At 39.4% G+C, this 17,805-nt stretch overlaps 1 protein-coding gene across 5 annotated transcripts in view; it reads left to right on the forward strand.

Annotated features, from left to right (window-relative positions):
- The window catches only part of Ylpm1 (YLP motif containing 1), a 73,264-nt gene that overhangs the window by 26,505 nt on the left and 28,954 nt on the right, over window positions 1-17,805 (forward strand). For 3 of the 5 annotated variants that reach the window (XR_007213197.1, XM_048362327.1, XM_048362329.1), the window contains exons 5-6: window positions 9,592-11,700; window positions 14,075-14,204. Coding sequence is in view for 4 of the 5 variants with exons in the window: in XM_048362327.1 (XP_048218284.1) it covers window positions 9,592-11,700; window positions 14,075-14,204 (2,239 nt within the window). In the remaining variant the exon portion in view is untranslated. The remainder of the gene's footprint in view (window positions 1-9,591; window positions 11,701-14,074; window positions 14,205-17,805) is intronic. The other 2 variants (XM_048362328.1, XM_048362330.1) reach the window with 2 other exon arrangements.

Raw genomic sequence — 17,805 nt, forward strand, 5'->3', positions numbered from 1 at the left:
ACTTTCTTAAGCCCCCCTGGATATCAGAAGAGTAGTTGTTACTGCTTACCCACCTGGATTCAATGGGCTTTCTGTATTTTAACATTTAAAGTACGTAATAAGCCAGGCACAAGTGGCTCATGCCATAATTCAGCTGCCCAGGAGGCTAAGATCTGAGGATCACTGTTTGAAGCCAGCCCAGGCAGAAAAATTTGTGAGACTCTTATCTGCATTTAATCATAGAAAAAGCCAGAAATGGGACTGTGGCTCAAGTGGTAGAAGCCTTGAGCAAAAGAAGCTAAGGGATGATGCCTAACCCCTGAGTTCAAGCCCCAGGACCAGCACATACACACAAAGTACTTTATACTAGAACTTAAAAATTAAAAGGTTAGTGAAAATCGGATTGGGGATTTTTTTTTTTTGGCCAGTCCTGGGGCTTAGACTCAAGGTCTGAGCCCTGTCCCTGGCTTCTTTTTGCTCAAGGCTAGCACTCTGCCACTTGAGCCACAGCACCACTTCTGGCTGTTTTCTGTATATGTGGTGCTGGGGAATCGAACCCAGGGCTTCATGTATAGGAGGCAAGCACTCTAGCCACTAGGCCATATCCCCAGCCCGGGATTGGGGATTTTAATAAATGTTTTAATAAAGTAAATTTACCTTGTACCACATAAGATTTGTCGCAACAATCACAAAGGATGAAATAATTGTCATATATCCTTTTAGAAAATCTAGATGGCACAGGGTCTTGTCATAAAATGTGTGATGAAGTCCTTCCTGTTTAGTAACTAAGTAGTAGCAATACTACATTACTTTTATTCTTTTTTTTTTTTTGGTCGGTCATGGGGCATGAACTCTGAGCCTGGGCGCTGTCCCTGAGCTCTTCAGCTTAAGGCTAGGGCTCCTACCACTTGAGCCATAGTGCCACTTCCAGTTTTCAGTTTTTTGTTTTTATAGTGGTTAATTAGAGTCTCACTTTCCTGCCTGGACTGGCTTTGAACCACAATCCTCAGATCTCAGCCTCCTGAGTAGATAGGATAACAGACATGAGCCACTGGTGCTGGTGCTTGGCTACTTTTTTTTTTGGCCAGTCCTGGGGCTTGAACTCAGGGTCTGAGCACTGTCCCTGGTTTCTTTTTGCTCAAGGCTAGCACTCTGCCACTTGAGCCACAGCCACACTTCTGGCCTTTACTGTTTATGTGGTACTGAGGAATCAAACCCAGGGCTTCATGTATCCAAGGCAAGCACTCTACCCACTAGGCCATATTCTCAGCCCCCCCATCCCCCCTCCTACTTTTATTCTTTTTTTTTTGGCCAGTCCTGGGGCTTGGACTCAGGGCCTGAGCACTGTCCCTGGCTTCTTTTTGCTCAAGGCTAGCACTCTGCCACTTGAGCCGTTTTCTGTATATGTGGTGCTGAGGAATTGAACCCAGGGCCTCATGTATAGGAGGCAAGCACTCTTGCCACTAGGCCATATCCCCAGCCCGCTACTTTTATTCTTAAAAATATGTTTGCTCATGGAATATATATATATATATATATATATTTATTTATTTATTTATTTATTTTGCCAGTTGTGGGGCTCGAACTTGGCCTGAGCATTGTCCCTAGCTTCTTTTTGCTTAAGGCTAGCACTCTACCACTTGAGCACTCAACAGTGCCACTTCTGGCTTTTTCTGTTTATGTGGTGGTGAGGAATTGAACTCAGGGCTTCATGTAGATGATGCAAACACTACCACTCGACCATATTCCCAGCCCCAGAATCTTGATTTTTGAGAATAGAATGTTATCATCTGAAGGCTCATACTCATAATTGGCAATTTCATTTATAGGATAAATTTGACATTTTTAGAGCCTAATATACTTCAGATTTCTCTCTCTCTTTCTTTGTTTTTGTTTTTTAGAGGGGCAAACCAAACCTTGGACTTGCTAGATAAGCACTCTACCATTTGAATCAAGCCCTTTTGCTTCAGTTATTTTTCATATAATAGTTGGGCATTTTGCTTGGTAGGCCTCAGACTATGATCTCGGCCTCTGGAGGACCTAGGATTAGTCATGAGCCAACTCATCTTGCTTGTATTTTTTGTTGTTGTTTTTGGAAGATTTAAAAAAAAAATTTATTGTCAAGGTGATGTACAGAGGGGTTACAGTTACGTGTGTAAGGTAGTGAGTACATTTCTTGTCAAACTTGTTTCCTCCCCTTCATTTCTCCAACCTGCCCTCTTCCCCAGTAAACACCCCCCCCCCCCCAGGGTTGCACAGTTAATTTTCAACATATTAAAATCGCTGTTGCATTGGTTCACCCTTTATCCTTTGTTTTTTTTGTAGTTTTTGTCCTTTTGTATTTTGATGTTCCTCTTTCCTTCCCTAATTCAAATAAAAGTATATACAATATCCAGGGTACCATAATCAAATACAGTGACAACAGGGACTAAACCATATGAAACAAACAAAAAAAAAAAAGAAGAAAAGAAACTATTTCACATAGTACATTAAAAATAACAACAGTAAAATATTTCAATTAATATTTTTGTAGCAATACTAGAGTTTGAATGGACATTATGTTTACTAGGCAGACTACTTCTTATTAAATCCCTGGAATTTAATTTACTTTAATAATTTCTTGTAGAAGTTTCTATTTTTACTCAGGGACACCTCAGACCAGGATTTTCTTGACTTTGTTCTCCTGAATAGCTATAACCACAGGCATGTACAGCATAGGCTGGTTTGTTTTGCGTGTCTCATCAGCTTTCTTTTCAGGTGAACTCCAACCATATATCCTTTCAATCACCTCAGGATTTCCAGGGATTTCAAGCATGGATCATCAATTCCAGCCACTAAAAAATATTCCCAGCTTAAGAAAAAAACTATTAAAAATAGAAAACCAAGCTCATATTCCAATAAATTACATAAAAGTGTATGTTAGGAAATGGTGCTGTGGCTCAAAATGGTAGAGGACTGGACAAGCTAAAGAGCTCAGGGACAGTGTCCAGAACCAGAGTTCAAGTCCCATGACCAACAATAAGAAAAATAAAAGTGAATGTTAGATTCCAATATTGCTTGTATTCATCTTTTTAATTCTAATGATTTTGAAACCATTTTCTCTGAAAGAATTGATGACAGTGGGTTCTAGGATAAGGAAATGATAGAATGTTTCAAAATACAGGAAAATCATTATGATGTCATTATTTATCTTAGGTTTATGAAAGGATCTAATGATCTCAAATGATAATTCAAGATAATATACATTTGTTCTAGTTTTTTTAAATTAAATTTTATCTTTGTGGGTCAGCCTGTAAAGAAAAAAACTCTTGAAATATCACTTTCTGTAAATAGTTAGAACTATTTAATTTAAAAAACTATAACTGAATCCAGTAAATCTCAGTGAACAAACAGGTTAGTGGTAAAATTTGTTGATTTTAATAATCGAGTGCATAAATCTTTTTCTTTATGCTTCTTTGGATCTTGTTTAAAAGGCCATAAATATATTAGGCTATTCTTTTATTTCTTTAGCCATTTCTTTTAAAATATATTAGGCTATTCTTTTATTTCTTTAGCCATTTCTTTTAAAATCAACGTTCATATAGAAATGATCCAAGTTCATTATTTTCTCCAGTTTGACTCTAATTATTGAAAAAAATCATCCTTTCCCTACTACTTTTCCAGTGTATCCAGCATAAATTATCTAATATATTCGTTTCTGAAATACTTGTTCTTGCTGAAGTGTCAAATGGTTTTAATTTATATTCTTTCATAATAAATCTTGATATATGTTAATGTAAATTCTCTGTGTTTCTAGATGAGGTACTGGCATTTCTGTTCCCTTCTCTTCTCACCTCTCTTCCCCCATCATTTAAAAACATTTAAAAATCAGCCAGCTCTATGGGGCTCATTGGCAGTAGTTTCCTGATACTTGTTTTAGAGTGTTTTGAGTATTCTCATTAAAATGAGCTGTCTGGTTTTAAAACCTAAAGTTTTTTTTTGTTGTTGTTTTTGTTTTTTTTGCCAGTCCTAGGCCTTGGACTCAGGGCCTGAGCACTGTCCCTGGCTTCTTTTTGCTCAAGGCTAGCACTCTGCCGCTTGAGCCACAGTGCCACTTCTGGCCATTTTTTTCTACATTTGTGGTGCTGGGGAATCGAACCTAGGGTTTCATCTATATGAGGCAAGCATTCTTTTTAATATCATCTTCTGATCACTTACAACTACTGTTGATTGGTTTTAGAATTGGAATTGTGTATCTTTTCCTTTCTATAGCTGTCTTAGCTAGAATTAGTGAGCCCTCAGTGGTAGAGGGCTTGCCAAGAATTAAGAGATTATAAATATTGTAGTTGTTTCCTCATGTATCCATTTGTCATGATTTTTCTTGTTTATAGTGGTTGATTTTGGGGAATTTTTTATTCTAGTACCTTTCTGTATATGTATTGCAAAATAGGCATTAATTTTACATAAAAACTAAAGGAATATTTTTACAGAATCTGATGTCTTGTAGTCCCCATAGTCTGTTGATTTTAGTATGTTTATACAGTAGTTTGTTACAGACATCATCTTGTTTAAAAGTTATTTACTGGGGGCTGGGGATATGGCCTAGTGGCAAGAGTGCTTCCTCGTATACATGAGGCCCTGGGTTCAATTCCCCAGCACCACATATACAGAAAACGGCCAGAAGTGGCGCTGTGGCTCAAGTGGCACAGTGCTAGCCTTGAGCAAAAAGAAGCCAGGGACAGTGGCTCAGGCCCTGAGTCCAAACCCCAGTACTGGCCAAAAAAAAAAGGTTATTTACGTATTAATTTCTTTTTACAGTTTTCTTTATTTTATAAGGCAGTTTTATTGTGACAGTTCTAAACATGCATACATTATATCCCAATCAAACTCCCCTCTCTGTTTTTCTCCTTTACCCCATTCACAGTTCTTGGGCCATGCTCTACCCTCTTCTTTTCTGATTTCCTCCCCTAGCAGAACCTATTTTACTTTCCTATCATTCATTCTTTTAGTGTGTATTAATTGAACTGAGGGAATCTTAGTCACACACACCGTGTGTGTGTGTGTGTGTGTGTGTGTGTCAGTGTGTGTCGGTCAGTGTGCCAGTACTAGGGCTTGAATTCAGAGCCTTGTACCTTTGCTTGGCTTTTTTCACTCAAGGCTTGTCACTTCGTCTGTACCTTCCAGTCTCACATTTTACTGGTTAATTGGAGATCCCAGTCTCATGGACTTTTCTTCCCAGGCTGGTTTGGAACTGAAGTTCTCAGATCTCAGCCCTGAGTAGCTAGGATTAACAGGTGTGAGTCACCAGTACCCTGCTTCATCGTGGTATATCAGACATACATATATTATGTTTTACTCTCCAGGCTAATGCTCTACTGCTTGAGCTATAGCTCCATTTCTAACTTTTTGCTGGTTAATTGTAAATAAGAGTCTGAGAGGGCTGGGAATGTGGCTTAGTGGTGGAGTGCCTGCCTAGCATGCACAAAGCCCTGGGTTCAATTCCTCAGCACCACATACACAGAAAAAGCCAGATGTGGCGCTGTAGCTCAAGTGGTAGAGTGCCTTGAGCAGGGCTGGGGATATAGCCTAGTGGCAAGAGTGCCTGCCTCGGACACACGAGGCCCTAGGTTCGATTCCCCAGCACCACATATACAGAAAACGGCCAGAAGTGGCGCTGTGGCTCAAGTGGCAGAGTGCTAGCCTTGAGCAAAAAGAAGCCAGGGACAGTGCTCAGGCCCTGAGTCCAAGGCCCAGGACTGGCCAAAAAAAAAAAAAAAAAAAAGTCAGAGACTTTTCTGCCCCAGACTGGCTTTGAACCTCAGTCCTCAGCTCTCAAGCACTCTGAATAGTTAGGATTGTAGGCATGAGCCACTGGTTCCTTGCCAATTATATGATTTTGAGTGCGTGCGTGCGTGCGTGCGTGCGTGCGTGCGTGCGTGCGTGTGTGTGTGTGTGTGTCCAGTACTGAGCCTTGATCTCAGGGGCTCACAATGTTTGTTGCTTGGCTTTTTTGCTCTACCACTTGATGTACACCTCCACATTCTGTATTTTGAAATCTGGTATTGTGATACCTCCGATGTGGTTTATTTTCTCACAAATGCTTTTGTTATATAGGTTTTTTTTAATGCTTCCATATGCATTTTTCCAATTCTATGAAGGGTGATAGTTGGGCTTCAGTGGTATATATGGCTTTAAATCTGTAGATTACTCTTATCAGTATGGCTAGTTTTATGGTACTGATTTTGCCAATCCATGAGCAAGGAAGGTCTTTCAGTCTGCTGATGTTATCTTCAATTTCTTTCTAAAAGGTAGTAGCTTCTTTTATTTTGTTTTTCTAGTAAGCAGGCTTGACCTTAGGGGCCTCAAACTTAGCTTGTTTAATCATGGCTGGCACTCTTCCACTTGAACCACAGCTCCATCTTGGCATTTTGCTAATTAATTGGAGATGGAGTTTTAGTAGACTTTTAAGCCTGGGCTGGCTTTCAACCTCAATCACTGGGTTTTAGCCTCCTGAGTAGCTTAGCATTACAGATGTGAACCACTGGTGTCTGCTCTTGCATAGATTTCTTTGTTGAGATCTTTTACTTTCTTTTTTTTTTTGGCCAGTCCTGGGCCTTGGACTCAGGGCCTGAGCACTGTCCCTGGCTTCTTCCCGCTCAAGGCTAGCACTCTGCCACTTGAGCCACAGCGCCGCTTCTGGCCGTTTTCTGTATATGTGGTGCTGGGGAATCGAACCTAGGGCCTCGTGTATCCGAGGCAGGCACTCTTGCCACTAGGCTATATCCCCAGCCCCTTTTTACTTTCTTAATTAAATTAAGACATAGATATCTTAAAATTTTTGAAGCTGTTGTAAATGGAATTGTTATCCACATTTCTTAAGGTATTCATCATTGATATATAAAAAATTACTGACTTTTGAGTGTTGTTTTTAATATACTGCTTGTTATGTTTCCAAAGATACTGGATAGATCAAGTATTTTGGTGGGATCTGTAAAGATAGTATCCTCTGCTAATAGGGACAATTTGACTTCGTCCTTTCTGTTTGAATACCTTTTTATTTCTTTCACTTACCTTATTGGTCTGGCTAGGAATTCCATTAGCATAATGAATAAGAATGGCATGGATGTACGTGTCTCATTCTTGACTTTGGGGGAAATGATTTCTGTTTCCTCTATTTAATATGATATTAGCTCTTAATTATTATGTTATTTATTACCTTAATTATTATGTTATTTATTTATTTTTGGCCAGTCCTGGGCCTTGGACTCAGGGCCTGAGCACTGTCCCTGGCTTCTTCCTGCTCAAGGCTAGCACTCTGCCACCTGAGCCACAGTGCCCCTTCTGGTCGTTTTCCATATATGTGGTGCTGGGGAATCGAACCGAGAGCTTCATGTGTAGGAGGCAAGCACTCTTGCCACTAGGCCATATTCCCAGCCCCATGTTATTTTTATTTTAAAGAAAACTTTTAAAGGTTGAATCATAATTTAGGGGCCCTAATTGCTTACATAGTAATTTCAGACTCCTCAACTGGCTGAGTTAATGTAACAGTGCTCTCTCAGATTTATATGATGGATCAGCAACCCAAGCTGATTGGTTATCTCTCCATCTCTTAGTATGTTGCTTTTGTGTAATTGGCCCAGGGAGCTTCACCCTGTGTCAGAGCCAGCATGAAAAAGAAAAAGGTAAAGAGATTATGCCCTTCCCTTTACAAGGGCAAACCAGAGGGATGTGAGAAACATGTTCACTTGTAGCCCATTGGCCAGAACTTGGCTTACAAGTTTTAGCCATAAAAGAAGGTGAGGAAAAATCTGCAGTATGGAAATTATTCTGTCTAGCTAAAAATAGAGAGGATCTACTATGTAGAAAGGTAGTATATGCCTTGTGTAGCAAATCACCAGTTGTTCTGGCTACAAAAGGCAGCTCTTTGGAATACTGATGGTTGGCTGCCTCTTGGCTTCTCTCCCACTCTCCCTCCCTTCTTCCTTTCCTTCTTTCAGAGGGCCTTGGCTAGGCAGGTTTCCTACTTCTGAGCCACACCTCCCATCCTTTCCCTTCTTTCGTACTGGTACTGGGACTTGGGCACTTCAAGAGCCTCATTTGGTTTTTTCCTCACAGCTGACTCTCTACCACTTGAGCCATGCCTCCACTCTCAGAATTTTGCTGGTTAATTGGAAACGAGAGTCTTTTATTTTATCTGCCCTGGCTTGCTCTGACCTCTGTCCTCAGATCTCAGCCTCGTGAATAGTTAGGATTATAGGAGTGAGACACTAGTGCCTGCATTAGTTATTTTTGAAAGAGGGTTGTGCTTCTTAACCAGGCATGAACCTAAACTGTAATCATCCTGTTTCACTTCCTGCTACAACTGGGATGACTGGCACACCCAGCTATTGGTTGAAAAGAAGTTTTATGACCTTTTTAGCATAGGCTGGGCTTGAATCACAATCATCTCAATCTCATTCTCCTCAGAAGATAGAGTTATAGGCATAAGGTAACAATGCCCAGCTTTCTTTGCCTTATTTCTTAACTTGCAGCTTTTCTACTCCTCCCTCTTCCTCAGCTCTCCTGGCTTTCTCCCACTTTGGCTTAATTAAACAGTGCTAAACTATTTGTGATTCTAGACATGTTCTACTGGAATGTACTTCTCTACGCTTTCCTCATATTATTTCCTTAGCCTGAGATCTGCCATTTTCCCCCTCATCTGTAACATATTCCAACAGCCCAATCTCAGAAAATTTGTCTTTCAAGACTCAATTGAGGCATCACTTATTGATTGTATAGAGCCTTTATTGGACAATGCTCTTCTCACCTGGATAAAATTTGACCACTGTTTCCTCTTCTGCTCTTTTTGTACTGTTGTTGTTATACCTTATTTGCCCTTGTATTCTCTCCAGCTGATCATAAATAAACCCTTTGAGGGCATAGATTACACTATATGTGTGTCTCTTGTAGCTAACAATATATATATATATACATATACATATATATTACTATATATGTAGTGTCTAATAATTAGTGACAGATGTAATAAATACAGTGTGATGGGAGTGGGAGGGGGATGTGCGCTAAATATTTCTTCAGTGAATAAGTTGGGTCCATAGCAAAAACATCTCTGTCCAGACTTTTTTAAATGTCAGAGCACTCTCCTAGGATTGGCTGCATTTTTAAGAACTTGTGTCACTAATGAAGATGTCAGTGCTGGCCCTTCAATACTAACAATTATCTTGTACTCTCTTGCTAATTGTTTCATGCTTAGCTTTTAGTTATACTTTAATTCTAAAACTACTCATAGTTATAGATTTTATTTTTTCATCTAAAATGAGTGAGTTTTCTCTATACCAAGGCATGATATTTGTAATTACTTTTTAATAATTCTGTAGATGAGTGACTTGCTGCATGAGATGTGTTTAAGTGGATTAGATATTGCTGACGTGACTTCCAAAGCTAGTCCTAAGACCTCCGAGCACTGCTGCCTTAACATGCTGGTCTAAGATAGACATGACACGGGATTTGTTTAATGACTGCAAGAGTCATTGTTATAAACAAATTCTAAGGCAAGAGTGCCTTAAATATTCTTACATGGAGAATTTTTTTCTGCTTTACTGTCTTGAGTAATATCTTTTGTTTTACTTGTAGATTTGATGGTCCTCGAAGATTTGAGGATTTAGGGTCAAGGTGTGAAGGACCGAGACCCAAAGGGCCTCGTTTTGAAGGAAATCGCCCCGATGGGCCAAGACCCAGATATGAAGGTCACCCAGCAGAGGGCACTAAAAGCAAATGGGGAATGATTCCCCGGGGGCCGGCATCTCAATTTTATATTACCCCCAATACATCCCTAAGTCCTCGACAGAGTGGACCACAGTGGAAAGGCCCCAAACCAACTTTTGGACAGCAGCATCAGCAGCAACCTAAGTCACAAGCAGAGCCTCTTTCACGAAACAAAGAACCATTAGCAGACACCAGTAGTAACCAGCAGAAGAATTTTAAAATGCAATCAGCTGCATTTTCCATTGCTGCAGATGTAAAGGATGCCAAGGCGGCTCAGTCAAATGAGAATCTAAGCGACTCTCAACAAGAGCCACCTAAAAGCGAAGTCTCGGAAGGGTCCATAGAGCCCTCTAATTGGGACCAGAATTCTCAAAGTTTGGAGACTCAAATGGACAAAGCCCAAGCTGTTACTCAGCCTATATCCCTTGCAAATAAGCCTGTACCTACTCAATCTACTTTTCCCTCAAAAGCAGGGGGCATGGAGGGAGGAGCAGCAGTAGCAACATCATCATCATTAACTGCAGATAATGATTTTAAACCTTTGGGTATTGACCTGTCCCATTCAGAAAACAACCAAGATAAAGGGCTGCTGCAGCCAGATAACAGAGATAGTAGATTAGAAGGCAATAGAAGCAGCAGAGGTCCTGGTCAAAGCAGAATGGAGGACACCCGGGATAAAGGACTAGTAAACAGAGGTCGTGGCCAGGCAATCAGTCGAGGCCCAGGGTTGGTCAAGCAAGAAGACTTTCGTGATAAAATGATGGGTAGAAGAGAGGACAGCCGAGAGAAGATGAGCAGAGGAGAAGGAAGCCGAGAGAGAGGGTTAGTGAGACCGGGAAGCAGTCGGGAGAAAGTGCCAGGTGGTCTCCAAGGCAGCCAGGAGAGAGGTAGGGCTGGTAGTCGGGAAAGAGGACCACCTCGGAGGGCCAGTAGTCAGGAGAGAGGACCTCCTCGAAGGGCTGGGAGTAGGGAAAGAGTACCACCCAGAAGAGCTGGGAGCAGAGAGAGAGGACTACCCCGAGGGCCTGGCAGTCGAGAAAAGGGACAGGGAAGAACAGATTTCAGTCGTGACAGAGGTCCATTCAGACAAGAACCAGGAGATGGAGGGGAGAAAGTATATCCATATCACCGAGATGAGCCTCCTCGGGCTCCATGGAATCATGGAGAGGAGAGAGGGCATGAAGAGTTCCCATTAGATGGTAGAAATCCTCCAATGGAACGAGAAAGACTTGATGACTGGGATAGAGAGAGATACTGGAGAGAGTGTGAACGTGACTATCAAGATGATGCGGTAGATCAGTATAGCAGAGGTGACAGATTCTCAGCTCCACCATCTAGGTCTCATGATGGAGATAGGCGAGGTCCCTGGTGGGATGATTGGGAGAGAGATCAGGATATGGATGAGGACTATGGTAGCCAAATGGATAGGGACTTGGACAGGGATGTGGATCGAATTGGAAGACCCGTGGATATGTATGATAGAAATTTGGATAATGAGTGGGACAGAGATTATGGGAGACCACTGGATGAACAAGAATCACAGTTTCGTGAACGGGATATTCCATCTCTTCCGCCTTTACCACCCCTCCCACCTCTTCCACCTTTGGATAGATATCGGGATGATAGATGGAGAGAAGAAAGAAATCGAGACCATGGGTATGACCGAGATTTCCGTGATAGGGGTGAGTTGAGGATTCGAGAGTATCCAGAAAGAGGAGATACATGGCGGGAAAAGCGAGATTATGTTCCTGAAAGAATGGACTGGGAAAGAGAACGGTTGTCAGACAGATGGTACCCATCTGATGTGGATAGACATTCCCCCATGGCGGAACATATGCCCTCCTCACATCATTCCTCTGAAATGATGGGGTCCGATGCAAACTTAGACTCTGACCAAGGCCTTGGAGGGGTAATGGTTCTCAGTCAGAGGCAGCACGAAATCATATTGAAAGCTGCACAAGAACTGAAAATGCTTCGGTAAGTTCACTCCTTAAGATCATTTCTTTTAGTCCAAACCAGACTGCTTTTTAAAGAATGATGTGATATATCTTGAATGGAATAATTTTACTTCATTTTTAAAAATCACATACTTTCAATTTATATTTCTGGTCATTCTGTGCTGTTTCAGAGTTAGGATGGGTATTTAGGAACTGTGTTAATAATCTGAGATGTGCAAATTGATTGCAATTCTTGGCCTCTGTAGATGTGTTGTTGGCATGCTTTGTCTGTGCATGGTTCAAGTGTTAAACTTCAGTTTTTTGGGGACTGGATTCACAGGGCTCATGTATAACTTCATTTTTATAGTTGGACAGTTTGTTGTAGAGCTGGTAGACTTCATATTCACTAACCTTTGCTATGACTAGAAAGTGCTTTGTTTTTCTCTGGAACAATGATTTACCTGGAAATGTCTTCAGATTTGTCTGTCAATACTTTCTTTTTGAGATGTTTTATCTTTCACTAACTAGAATGTTTTCTTTGTGAGTCTGAGAATAGAATTTGGATCTCCCAAATGAACTATATATGGGTATCTATGTAATGTTTACCATGTAGTAGCAATGATAACACAGCTAATGTTTATTGCATGCATAACTGTTCGAGGAATTGTACTAAGTGCTCTGTACAGTATACAATAACTCATCTAATCCTTAAACCAACTGTATCATAAAGGAGGAACTTAGGAGTCTATAATTAGTAAGCTTGAGAAAATAATAGTATTTGATAGATTCTAATACATTGTGTTTGATTCATTTTTAGAATTCTGACCATTTGTGTATTATAACTATTAAAATTATATCTGAAATGTTAGTATTACTGGAAAAGAAAATATTATATGGCAAGATTACTGTAGGAAAAATTTTTAAAAAAACAGGCAACAGAATCATTTTCTCTGGCTAATTAGGTCATAAGGTGTCTGAGGTTTCTAATTTTCCCAGATTACTCATGAAGATTATGTGAAAGTATGTTATGAAACATTTGCCTATTCATTTTTAAATTATAGGTAACTTTAATTCACATCTGTTCTGTGCTGGGCACTTTGCTAATGACCATTCTAGTGTTTATAATCTTAATCATCCTATCTCAAGTCCTTATGTCAAAGGCCTATACAAATAAGTAGTATAGTTCCCACTTCACAAATGATACTTACTTGGCTATTAAGTAGCAGACCCAGAATTTTAATTCAGTCTGTCTGGCTCTAAAGTTTGTTTTTATGGTGAAGACCAAACTAATTGGCACTGCTAAACTACCAAAGTTTCTTTCTTTTGCATTTTAGAAATTTATTTTTTCATCTACTATTGTTTTGTGTAGTAATGCTGAACAAAAGCTGCTTCTTCTTCATTTTCTTCTTTTTGTTAAGCTCTTTCCAGGCAACCTAAAAATAATTAAACTATATGGAGTGATGTATAATAGCATGGTTGAATGCTAGCAGGTTATTTTGTATCTGTATAGAGTCTAGGAATAGCTGAAGGAATATTTAATGAGGCAGAAAATATCTTTTTGTATTCTGTGTCCATTTGGGTTACTACACTGTTAAACAAACAAAAATCTTAGGATAAAATTGTAAAAGAGCAATTAATTGTCCAGAGCAAATGTGGTGGGTATTGGATTTGTTTAAGGCAAACATTGTCAGGGAAAGTAAAAAGAATTAACTAGGGACTTACAAAACCAAAAAAGGTTATTATGTAATTAATATTCATGGTTATAAAATGTTTTTAAAAGCGTAGACTGATAATTATTCCCACTATCTACGGTAGAGACCATGAAGTAAATCCACAACAACCAGACAGGTGACAAATGAGTGAAAATATGCCAGGTAGAAGTCAGTGGAATGTGGGTTATGACAGACCAAAATCATTACTCTGCTCAATGTGTGGGCATGTAGGCCAAGCTCTTTAAATTTTGAACTTATATGTGAAATATTTACTTTGTAAATAATGTAGATCATTCAAGTTTTAAAAACTTATATGAAAGCCAAATGAAAAAGCCTTCTTAAGCTATGTTTTACTCACAGGCCACCATTTTGTAATGGGACTCAAGCTTGTTTTTTTTTTTAATGGCATTAGAACTTTTGGTTGGATGAAAGAAAAACGGGACAAGTAGATAATATATTTGAATAAACTACTGAGGCAGGTTTGTGTCCTTGAACACCACCAGTAATTTAATTATTTATAGTCTTAGATGACTGATGTTAGCTCCTCAAAAGCAAGAGATTGTTACCTTAGAGATGCTCTGTAGTTACTGCAGGTTTTAGAACAAAGTTTTTAAGTCTCTTTTTAAATTTGATATTTGTTGAAGTCATTTAGGGATGGAATAAACAGGATTTAAGTACAATGGCAGTTTCATTTGTTTACAGGGAACAGAAAGAACAACTTCAAAAGATGAAAGACTTTGGGTCTGAGCTACATTTGGCAGACCACCTACCACCTCAGGACTCAAGATTGCCAAATCCGTCAAGACCAGGGATGTATCCGGTATGGGAAGATGTGTGTTCAAAAAATGAAATGTTTTCTGCTACAATGTTGGATTTTTAAAATTACAGTAACTATAAATTGTCACTGTAAAAATATAAATTTTTTAAAAAGTAAAAGCTTATAGCAATTTTCCTTTGAGCTTCTTTAACTCTAAGTTTGGCAGAAATGTTCCTTTTCCTCTGGTTTTGATAAGTAGGCTAAGTATACCTGAACTCTACATGGCTTCATGTTTGCAGATTTATAGAATTTTTCTTTTAATTTTTTGTTCAAATATTCTTTATTTTTTATTGCTTCAGGGCTAGATGTAAGTCTTACTACAATGCTTCCTGCCTTATTAGATTGGGTAAGGAATGAAACATCATGTGTCAAAACATTCTCCCATACTGTTCAAATAATAGCAAAAGGGGTATTTATGTTAGAGTTGAGTGATTAAGTTCTCCCTTTGTTTTGCTTTGAGGTATTTGCTTTATCTAGTTTTTCTCTAGTTTACTTTTAAGCCAGTAATGGGCTTTTAAAAAAATGTTATAATGCAACTAAATTTATAACACAATGAAGGAGAAAAATCCATCTTTGAAACGTTTCATCAAATTAACTCTTCATTTCTCAGTGTTCTTTCCCATGCTTGTCTAAAGCATAACACTCATACAAGTTATAGACATCAGTGCTTAAGTATGGAGATGATGTTGACTCTCCAGGTCATGTTTCCTGACCTGTGTGTACATCCATCTGTCAACAAAGTTTCTATCTATAGACATGTCTCCTGTCAAATTCAGTGTGTTCAGAATGTGCCTCATGATAGTTCCTCACACTGAGTTCTTTCTCACCATGGCCCAGTCACATTAACATTAAAATTTGAAAGTCAGCCCTATGTCTTTGCTCTGTCCTACCTTCCATATGCAGTCATCTTACTATTTGCTAGATTTACAGGCCTAAGCCATGGCTCCACAGAAACAGTGATTTTTTTAAATCAAATTTTGAGGTATAATTTATATGCAAAACATGTACCGCCACTTAATCTTACAAGTTTGAGTTTTGACAAATACATATAAGAGATAAAGAAATTGGCATCACTTCAAAAAGTTCTTTCCTGCCCTTGTATTTTAGACGATGCCTATACTCCACTTTAGGCAGCATGGATGTGATTTTTTTGGTCAAAATAGACATTTTAGAGCATAAATATCACCATGTTGCTCCCTGGCTTTGAAATTATTCAGTGTTTCCTCATTGCTTTCATGATAAAATATAGGCTTTTGCATGGCTTTTTATGTTCTGTCCTGTGACCACAGCTCTTTTTTCCTTCCTTCCTTCCTTCCTTCCTTCCTTCCTTCCTTCCTTTCCTCCCTCCCTCCCTCCCTCCCTCCCTCCCTCCCTCCCTCCCTCCCTCCCTCCCTCCCTCCCTTCCTTTCTTTTTTTCCATTCCCGGGGTTTAAATTCAGGGCCTGAACATTATGCTTAAGACTAGCACGCTACCACTTGAGCCACACCACCACTTCTGGCCTTTTCTGAGTAGTTTATTGGAGATAAGAGTCTCCTGGACTTTCCTGCCTAGGGTGGCTTTGAACCTTAATCCTTAGATCTTAGCCTTCTGAGTAGCTATGATTACAGACTTGAGCCACTGACACCAGGCTTAGCCTTAGCTCTTATTAACATTGCTTATACTCCACTCTCTTCCTCTACAGGAAGGTACTTAATTCTGTGAATGTGCCAGACTCTTATACTTCTCCATGCCTTTGTATGTGCATGTGGTTATCTAGGCCTAGAGCTTCTTTAGTCCCACATTGCTCCTCCAAGTGGATAATTCTTGTTTGTCTTTTAGAACTCATTTCTACTATTTTCTCTTTCACTGAATTGTGTGATTGCCTTCATATCTACTACCTCTATAGCAATGTATACTGGTCCCTGTCATAGGCTTTAGCATAATGTATTTTGGTTGTCTGTTTTGTTTGTCATATTACCTGGTAAACAAAACCCACAGGATAAAAACTGCATCTTTTCATTTTTGTGTCTCTTGGCAAATGGCAGAAGTTGTAGCTTATAAATCTACATTTCTGCATTATTCACTTAGCAAGTTAGGAACATTTTCCATTATTGCTACATGCTATATTATTTTTGCTTCACAATAACTTACTGAACTATTTTGTTAGGTATTCATTTCTAATCTTCCACTTTTTAATGTATTTCATTGTATCAGATTCCTATTTTAGATAACAAGAGATTTTAAATTCTGAGTGTGAAACTTCAGTTAAAGACTAGGACATTGTCATTCTCTGGGAATAAAGTTTTTCTTAACTATGTCTATTACTTAACTATCCTTATGCTCTATGGTAGCCAGAGACACTTGGTTGACCTGACCAAAAATAAAGAATAAATGGTATTTTAAAAATGATTCCTCAGCAAAGTGCTGGCACACACCTATAAACCTAGTGAAGAAGGAGGTTGAGATCTGAGTGTCGAGATTCAGGACCAGCCAGAGGAGGCAAATAAATCTGAAAGATTATATCCAATTAAACAGCAAAAAGTGAGAAGTGATGGTATGCCTTATCTATAAGCAGAAAAATCTGAGTAAGAACACAGTGTCCTAAGTTTAAGCCATAATACTGGCATTTAAAAAAAAAATCCTGTAGGGCTAGGAATGTGGCTTAGTGTTAGAGTGCTTGCCTAGCATGCACGAAGCCCTGGGTTCGATTCCTCAGCACTACATAAACAGAAAATGCCAGAAGTGGTGCTGTAGCTCAAAAGCTAGAGTGCTAGCCATGAACACGGAGAGACTCAGGGACAGTGCCTAGGCCCTGAGTTCAAGACCCAGGACTGACAAAAAAAAATCCTGTAATCTTTTAAGTAGTTTATAACATCTTATAACCATCATCTATTAATGTAATAGTTTCATTGCATTGGTTTTTGAGAGAGTTTGGTTGTTTAAACTCATGCTGGCCTCAAACTCTTGATACTTCTGCCTTAGCCTCTCTGAATGCTGGGATTATAGACTTATACCACCATGCGGCTCATAGAGACTTTGTGTTTTTAACATTTTATTATTTTTAATTGATATATAGTTGTTATATATTTATGGGGTGTCATGACATTTAACTCATATATACATCAGATCAGAGTAATTAACATAGTTGTCACCTCAGACATTTGTAATTTCCTTTTTTTTTTTGCCGGTCCTGGGCCTTGGACTCAGGGCCTGAGCACTGTCCCTGGCTTCTTTTTGCTCAAGGCTAGCACTCTGCCACTTAAGCCACAGCACCACTTCTGGCTATTTTCTATATATGTGGTGCTGGGGTATCGAACCTAGGGGTTCATGTATATGAGGCAAGCACTCTTGCCACAAGGCCATATTCTCAGCCCCATTTATAATTTCTTTGTATTAAAAATAAATATACAATCACACGTGTAATCCTAGCTACTCAGGAGGCTGAAATCTGAGGATTATGGTTCCAGGCCAGCCAGGGTAGGAAAGTTCCTGAGACACTTACCTCCAGTAAGCTACTCAGAAAAGGCCAGAAGTGATGCTGTGGCTCAAGTAGTAGAGTGCTAGTCTTGAGCCAAAGTTCAGGGAACAATACCCAGGCATTGAGTTCAAGCTCTATGACCAGCACCCAAAAGAAAA

This window comes from Perognathus longimembris, chromosome 14 (genome assembly GCF_023159225.1).
Source record: "Perognathus longimembris pacificus isolate PPM17 chromosome 14, ASM2315922v1, whole genome shotgun sequence".
Lineage (NCBI taxonomy): Eukaryota > Metazoa > Chordata > Mammalia > Rodentia > Heteromyidae > Perognathus > Perognathus longimembris.